The 9,198-nt window shown below is 41.6% G+C and overlaps 1 protein-coding gene across 5 annotated transcripts in view; it reads left to right on the top strand.

The window, feature by feature from the left end:
- Window positions 1–8,301, top strand: part of nhsl2 (NHS-like 2) — a 131,182-nt gene extending 122,881 nt beyond the window's left edge. For all 5 annotated transcript variants that reach the window (XM_018703798.2, XM_018703800.2, XM_018703801.2 and 2 more), the window contains 2 exons: window positions 676–787; window positions 1,453–8,301. In XM_018703798.2, the coding sequence (XP_018559314.1) occupies window positions 676–787; window positions 1,453–1,792 (452 nt within the window). In that variant the 3' untranslated portion in view covers window positions 1,793–8,301. The remainder of the gene's footprint in view (window positions 1–675; window positions 788–1,452) is intronic.
- Window positions 8,302–9,198: the final 897 nt, after the last annotated feature.

The raw sequence follows: 9,198 nt of genomic DNA on the forward strand, positions 1-9,198 counted from the left end.
GCTCCATCACAAAACTATACTCCTACTCCAACTTTTCTTTAACATTTTAACTTTTCTTTAACACTTTAACAGCAAAGAAAGGTTCACACCACGGAGGACAAACTTCACTATATATGCAGTATTTGCTAACATATATTAACTTATAAACACTGTTTGATCTTAGTCTTCTTTTGAGAGAAGCTGTGGAACTCTGAACCTTTTTCTTATCATTTCATATGCATGTGATTAATGAATACCTGTCAGAGCCGCTACATTTGATTAGGATCCTTCCCCGCTGCGTTTGATGCATAATCTCCTGATTCTGCCAGGGGAGATTTCTCAAGTTTTCAAGCAAATCAAGGCCAATTGCTCTGAAATTGGACCAAATCAAAACACAGTGGTTCCCACTGTTTGTAACACTGAACATGACATGTATCATTATTATTTATCATTCATCATCATTATTGTCAGTATTACCTGATTCTGGATGTAATTGAGCGACATTTACTTTAATTGCAACTAATGTACACGTACAGAATGAATAATAGTTTTGGTTAAACAACAACAAAGCCAGCAGAAATATACAAATATAATATGTTTGGCTAGGCACAAAGGCAGTGTATGAACTAAAGTCCACCATTTACAGAAGTTATATTTTAATATGACATGTTAATATGATTTCTTTGTCTTGTTCAGACGACTCCAATGAGAAGACAGTACTCCACATCACAGAGGAAACAGATGATGACTTGCTGGCCAGCACACCTACAACACACACCACTGAGGACCTGTTCACCATTATACACAGGTTTGATGACTATATTATGATATTTACAGACAGCAATATCACTGCAGATGCCTTTCCTCAAAAGGTTGTTGGAAAGGTTAAGTAGTGCATTACAGTTTTGCCAGTAAAAACAAATTCTCACAGCACAAATGTTCTCAGCCATCACCATGCTTGCCTGCTGGCTTATTATAACCCAGCGCATGTGACGAATGACGCCATTGTCTTGTTGAAAAGGTGTGAGGCGGACGGAGCATAAGGTTCCCTAGCAACGGCTACATGTACAGTGGGTTACTGCACGACCAGCAGCTCTTATTTAGTCCTTTTTTCAGAATCTCTCCAACACACACACACATATGGATGGAAGCACACACAGAGAATCACAAGAAAGCTAGTCTCTAAGCAACAAGTGCTCATGATTTTACCTTGTATGATGCTGAAAATAGTTTGAAAGGCAGAGAAGAAAGGATGAGGGGGATAAGAACAGGAGTCAATGTTTTCATCTCTTACAAGAAAGGATGGAATCCCTCCCGTAGCTACGTTTTTTAGATTTTCATTCTCAAAAAGGCGAGATGTCAATCTTAGTGTGACTCATGTTGAGGCTTGAGGAGTAAATTTGAAGTAATTACGTGAAACACCTGCAAACTGGGGGGAATTTAAACAGGATTCTTTTTCCTTTCTTCTCCTAGATCGAAGCGAAAGGTTCTGGGTCGTAAGGAGCCATCTGACTCCTTTGGCAGCCGCCAGAGCCTGGTATCCCCAGTGAAGCACAGCACCAGCGGTAGTGACCTCCGAAACCTGACCTTGGGCAGCAGTCAGAGATCAAGCTCCCGCAATGAAAACTTCATGGCCCTGCTTCAGAAGAAAGGCAGTAAGTCTTCCAGCGGAGGGGCCAGAGTTTCTGCCATGGAGCTTCTCAAAAGCACAAACCCTCTGGCACGACGGGTCACAGAGTTCTCAAACACCACATTGACGACTGCCGAGGGAGGAGAGGCAGCATCTGGCAACAGCAAACCCAGCGATCAATGAACCGAAGTATGGTTAACAGATGTTAACTAGATCCGTTTGCTGTCGAGAAAGCTACCAACCAATTCTACAATGTGCCACCCACTGCAGATGGGGCCCTCTGACTAACATGTCCAACCAGATCGCTCCAACTACTGATTGACCATTTGCACTGTCCAATCAAATTGGAGCACACTTTTGGACAGAATGGTCCCTCCCATGGTTGGAGCGCTATTGTTCCCTGTCAAACTGGTCCCTCTAGGAAAGTGAGAAAGCTGTGGAGAACGTTGAGAAAGTTTGTTCTCACTACATTTTCAATGAAAGGTGGAGGCTTTGAGGTCACGCCTCATCACCACACCACGTTTTCCTCATTGAGAATTTTTTCAGTGTGGAGGCTGGATGGATTGATCGGTGGGTGGAGCAGATGCTTGGAATCTGAGGTTATACAGTGGATATCTTTACTCCTGGCTCCTTCTGGATAACGACAACAACTGATGACGACAATGGTTAACGTATCTGAATCTGGTATACTGATCAGCTAGGATACCACAGATGATCAGTAATCAAATCAATCCAAGAAACACATGGAATACAGAAGATGCGAGACTTTCAAACGATTCATCTACCAACCAAAACCCTCCAGCCAGTAGATCTACTGCACCGACACGTGTAGACCCTACATGAAATGAAGGGTAAATTATTAATGGTGTGATGAGGCACCTGGGAAAGCAAATATTCCCAACACTTCGGACATCATGGCTCTGTCTTCTCAATATGGTAAATACAGTACCATAACAGGCATTGGCACTGTCATTTTCAATAGACAGAACATTCTGCTTTGAGCAGATGAAGTGGAGGGTTTACAAATAGAAACCACATGGGGGCTTTTTGCCACCAAAGATGAGGCATGAGCATGTCACAGATATCATTGCTCATGCTATGAACATGAATGTGGACCTTCACAAAACATTCCACAGAGGCACCAAGCAAACAGAACACAAGCACTTTTTTTTTCCTTTGGCGTTGGAAGTCGTTTACACGGTGCAGCCTTTGCGTCGCTGCAGTTTGTTCTCGAGACACTCGTCAATCATTATTTTTTCTGGTTTTGTTCAAATGTTTTTTTTTTTTTTGCATATATTTTTCATACACATGCTAGATGGCCATATACTGTACATGTTCAGTTGGATTGTACTGTATGTATCATGTACAAAGATAAATGTTAAGCATCTATCCATGAAAATCAAGACTAAAAATAGTGTACAGAGCAGCAAACAGCTCGGACTACAAACTGCCCACACCATGGAGGGAAAACACACACTGAAATACACACACAGACTAAGGAGTAACGCCATGGAGGACAAGCAGAAGAGACCTATCTACACAAGTGTGTGTGTGTCCATATGAGTGTGCACGCAGATGAAATCATGCCTGTGGAGTTTCTGTACAGAGAGTATGAAGCAGGCCTGGTTATTAAACAGGGTTTTTATTCATTTTGGTCTATGGTGATGGGACCAAAGGACTGTTAAAAAAAACTACAAACAGACCAGAGGGGACCTAGTGGTGCATATGTGTGTGTTTGCACTTGTCTGTGTGTGTTCATGTGTGTGTATAGATGGAAGTGCCAAGAACAAAGTGGGAGAAAGAGAGAGAGGACAGAGAGAGGGAGTGCATGTACGTGTGCCTCCTCACTTCTTTGTGTGCGTCCTCACTTTGTGTGCATATGTGGACTCGCACATGTTTGTGTGTGTGTGCGTGAATGTGTTTGTGTGCGCATCATCACCTCCACCCGCACCTAGTCTGGGGATAGGATTAGAATGATCTAAGCACCCCCCCCCCGTCATCATCACATTATGAAGATTCCAGAACCCAAAGGGAATCTGGAACCAAAAGGATTCCGGAATCAAGCGGATTTGGGAACCGGTGGATTACGGAAGCAAAAGCATTCCAGAACCCAAACAATTCTAGAATGGATTGGCAGAGTTTGGAATTCCGGAATGAGGGAGTCTTCAACTCAGCTCCAGCCACAGCATTTGGGAGACTTGTTAAAAATTCCATCCGTCTGTCCGTCCACAGTGTTGCAGGGTGGCGTCACGGGGCCGAATAGTTTCTGTTTGTTTTGCCCTCTTCCCTGTGCATTTTCACTCTTTGTCTCAGAGGGGAGGTGGTGGTCTGCCTCCTCCTCTCCTCCTTTCATCACTGCTGGAGCACACACTCCATCTGCCTCTCTGCATACAGCATCGTCTCTCTCTTTTTCTCTCCTGCAACCTCTCTTCTGGCACATAGCACACACTCCCTTTCTCTTTCTTTCCCCTATATACTGCAGCCTGTTTTCTGCACGTAGCACCACCTCTTTACCCCTTTCTATCTTCCTCTTCCTTCCTCTCTTTTAACCTTCTCTCCCTCCTTACCTCCCTCCTTGACCCCCTCCACCCATTTTCCGTTAACCTTCCCTTGTTTCTCCCATCTCTTTCCTCTCTCTTCGTCCTCTTCACCTCTCTCTGCATTCAGTCTATGCATCTGAGCTCGGCAGACGACGCGACACCGGATGAATGTCAATGAATGACTGTTAAGAAAAAAATGCTGTGCGTAGCTTGCGAGTGCATAAAACATCTTTCTATCAGTGCTTATCTTCTGCCTTCTCTCCTTCTTGCTCATTTAGTTTTTATACTTTTTCTTTACCTTTCTTTACAGTATCTTACGTAAGATGGAATTAGCATGGATGAATGGATGAATGAATGGATAGGATCTGTGCTCAAACACAGAAACAGGCAGGGTTTGAATGTGTTTTTGCATTAAGGACCTTGACTTTTGGACTGTGAACGAAATGCCCCGTGGTCTTTGATCCCGTACCGACCCTCAGTTCTGGATCACTGTGTGGACGGTCTGATCACTTTGGATTAGCAGCGGTTCAAGCTCTAACACCTGACTTATCCCCTGGCATGAATGGACCACGTAGAGGGAGGAGGGAACCTTTCATCTCCTGAATCCCAGGCGGCAAACTATCCCTCGGTGCTATTGAGTCAGAGCTCCCCCTAGTGGATGGAAATACACAAAACAACAGGAGAGTTTTAAAAAAAAAAACTGTCACACACACATCCTACAACAGTCCTTCAGGTATTCCATCATCCTGAGAAAAAAAGATGAAAATTTTAAATGCATAAATTATCACCATTTATGATGACTAGTCAAGTGACGCTTGTTTTAAATATTTAGTGAATGAAAAAAGATAAACCTATAAAACTCTGTGTTTGTTTGCCTTGTATACTGAATTATGGGCGTGTTGCTGCAGCGCCTAGTGTGTTTTTTTATTTTATAATTATTATTTTTTTATTTCAGCTGCCTTGGTAGTACACACACAAATACAACCTTTGATAAATTGGGCCAAAAATAACAGTAAAAGTATAAAAGGGAGCATTTATGTTCAATCTGACCTGGGAGGAAAAGTTTAGAAGTGTAGTGTAAAGTGACTCAGATAATTGAAGTCTTTACCCAATAAATCAGCATTCATGTGCAGGTCTACAGAGTATGGCAGTGTAGTAATCACAGATCCAAGATCAGGTAGGTGGAAAGGATGGAAGGGAGGGCCAGTCCAAGACAAACCTTATTCGAACTAAATCCACAGATCTTGTCAGAATATAGGAACAGAGTGGGAACAGAGAGGACAGATACAAGTACGATGTGAGGAGAGTTTCCACACAATATTGACAGGAACAGTTTCTGTGGTGTGTAGACAAGACACACTTGCATCTAAAAAAATAGCATCAGAGAGGATGTTTCAGTTCCAGTGTGTTCAGGATCAACAGACCATACAGTTGTTTTATTTGTTCCTATGTAGACAGATGGTGGAAATCTTCAGCAGATTTGGTTTGACAGTCTTTAATAGAGAAGTAAAGAATGGTACAAAGACACATATGGGTACACTGGTAAAAAAGGGTGCTATCCCGTTTGTTGGGATACAAGTATTTTGTTTTTTTTGTGCAGTTCTACATATTTTTCTCAGGCACTGGGCTGCTCCAGTGGCAGAAATAATCTCATTGGTGGGTTAATTGTCAATGGGAGGAGCCAAAGAATGTTACTGCCAAATCAGTGCCGTATTTTTGCAACTTTTTAGTTCTTCTGAAAGGCAACTAACAATGTATTTACACAACAATGGGAGCAATATGTCATCCCTCATCTCTTCCCATTCACACCGTGCAAAAATCTGCTTCCTTAGCTCCACCCACAGGAAGTTTAACAGCCAATGAGGTTATTTCTGCTGACAGAGCAGCTCTGCCTCCAAGAAATTTCTGTAGAACTAAATTACCAATCTCTAAAATATGCTGACAATATATTATATTGAAAATGACATTTCTATAAAGTGTGAAAAGAGAGCTGACAAGAGGAATATATTGAATATTTAATCCATTATCCCGTCTCTAGGAGGACAAGAGGGGAAGAGAGGAAGGAGGGGAAATGAGGTTGCGGAGCAGAGGTTTGATGCCGCTGAATGTGGGGATTACCACGCTAAAATTTCTATGTATTCCATCATCTTTTCCTTCACCTCCTCTCTCCCTTCTCCTCAGCTGTTGTGTGACTCAGAGGAGTAATCATGTTAAAAGCTTTTCCCTCTCTCTCACTCTCTCTTTTTCTTCCCTGCTGAGTGATAAAAGGTATGGGAAAGCAATAAGAAAAGGATAGAGTGCTGCAATCGCTTGTTAATTAATTTGTTTTAATTTTTACAGACGGTTTCCACAAGCGGCCAAATAGCAACCTGTTGCTAAGAGACACAAATAAAAGCAGTGTAGAAAAGTTACACATTAAAAGTTAGACATTTGGCAGGGATGAAGCCAACAGAGAGATCACAGTTTATCTGAATAAGCTAAACAAAGCTGAGTCTGTGTGAACAGTGTGTTTACAGTCATTTATAAAGTAAAATGAATAGAGCTACTACAATGAGAACGGACGCCAGACCAGCATAAACAAATCAAACATCCCCTCAGACTGAAGACTCCAAAACCAATTCAACCACAACTCATCCCAGCATTTGCAAAGGATTTACAGATGTAATCTGTCAGTATCAAGAACAGCTACTACAGAAGTTAGAGCTATTATTGTATCACTCTGTAGAGAAATCTATCACAATGGGCACAAAAGTTTTAAATTAAATGCAATGGTCCACGTTTAGCAAAACAATCAGAGCAGATAATTGACCTGACAACCTGAGAAAGCAACAGTGAACTGCACTATTTAAAAGTTCAGGTTGTTTTTAACAAATTTATTTCTTAACCGTGGGACGTTCACCCAGCATATGCCACTAAACACAATGGAACAATCAGCTGCATGAGCTGCAATGAAACAATTTCTACTTAGGAAATTTACAGGAAATCTAAAGATCGCAGTACAAATAAGAAATTTTCTACCTGATACAAACTTCAGATTTTTGGGTCAGTTTCAGGCCGTAATGGTCAGTAATGGATTGAATAAAATAAAATTATAGCATTGAGTGTTAGGTGTCAGATTTGTTAAGACTAGTCAGGTTTGGGTCCCACTTTTAGGTCCCTGTAGCCCCCAGGCTAACTCTAACTTAGCTTAGCTTTGTTGTGATTTGCTGAGGTTTGCGTATTTTGGCGGTAGCTCAACACAGTACAGCTGCACTCATCTCAAAGTCCCAAAACATTATATTTAAGCCAAAGTTCATCCACTATGTCCATGACTCTACCCATGCAAGAGAATGAAACCTGTTTAGAAAAAGCTCTCTGGGTCATCACGAGTAATCATTTTGTTGTATTTGGAGGTTTTAGTCGTAATTTTTGGCCTTTTTGGGCACAACAAACTCAGTTCTCACTGACTGTTGGTGAGCTGCAGTGGATATTTCCAAACCTGTGCTAATCAGTGACCTGTCCATTATGAAATTTGCTGTTAAGAGTGCAGTTGGTTTTACTTGCATTGGCTAATAACTTTTTAAGCTGTGATCCAGCTTTATGAGAGAGTTAACGAGGGTGAAACAGCAACAAAGAGAGAGAGAGAGAGATAATGGCTGCAGATTTGGGCCAAAGAGCATTTTGCGTTTCTTTTAGGGAGTGACAGAGGGGTGAGGTTTACTGTGTTTGTACATTTCAGGGGTACTATGGAGTAGGCGCACTGCCCATCCCAAAAACTAATGTCCTATGGTGGTAAACCCCGCCCTCCTGCAACTCGAAGCAAAGTAAAACTACCCCCCTCCACCCAAAGCCCAATTTAAACCCCAGTGTTGGGGGCTGTACAGGCAGCTTATAAAGACACAGAGATGATAATTAGAGAGACACAGAGAAAGAGAGACAGACAGAGTTATTGGAATTATTCTATTTTTGTTATTCCTCATTGAAAAAGACATATTTAAAGGAATATTCCGTGTATGTATTGAATAACCTCTGTTTCCCTGCCCCATCCAATGGTGTGATCTGTAGCTGCGAGGTGGCGTCACACACAAACGCTTCCCTCTGCAGCTATGCAATGCCAATGTGATGAAATTATTATATCACTATAAATAAATTATTTTTCTTGCTTAAAAAAAACAGTACATTTTGTTTGTTCGCTTTTCCTGTTTTGTGTTGCTGTCTGCCCTTCATGTCTTCAAGGTTACTTTCAGAGTTGGTATTAATGAGGCTCCCTGGAGACACAGCACTGTTGTTAATTGGGTGTTTCTGTCTACACAGTGAAGCATGAGATGGCAACTAAAACCTCTTGATCCGAAGTTTAATCATTATTTACTTATTAAATAATGTATGTTTGTGTAGTAGAAGCTGATTTATGTGTTTGTACATGACAGGAACCAGCTCTAATTCCTCTATAACCGACCAGATCTCAGATTAGGTTTTTTTTTTTTTTAATTATTATTAAGTATAAAACCTTGAACATCCCTTTGGACATCTTAAGTGCTAAAGCTGAAGGCAACTGGACTTCTTGAAGAAGTCCAGTTCCCTTCAGCCTTAGCACTTCAGACTACCATGACACAGATATCCTTTTGGACAAATTTGGCAGTTTTGAATCCTGCTGGTTTCTCCTAAGTGAGTCTTTTAATCAGTCCACTTTGAAAGACAACACATCAGGCCAGATTAACCTGCCATGGGCCCCTCGAGCAAAATGCTCCTTCTACAAGATGGGGCCTCAGATTAGATGAAACCACTGGTGACACCTTGAGGTTTCTAGCATTCCATTTGCATTCGCATTTTATTGTGCTTTAAAGGCACAAATTACCTGTTATCAAATTACAGATTCTCACACCTGGTGAACATGAGCCTGCTGTCTGAAACTTGGGTCTCCTGGACCCAAGACTCCATGTGGCCTTGTGGGCTCAGAGTCCATGGAAGTCCAAGAGAGGACAGGAGATTTCAGGAAAGTTCATTCTGACCAGAACCATGGATTTCTACTCACAATATGATTATGTATTGGGAAAAACATCTTTATCAGCA

Source organism: Lates calcarifer, linkage group LG14 (assembly GCF_001640805.2).
Source record: "Lates calcarifer isolate ASB-BC8 linkage group LG14, TLL_Latcal_v3, whole genome shotgun sequence".
NCBI lineage: Eukaryota > Metazoa > Chordata > Actinopteri > Centropomidae > Lates > Lates calcarifer.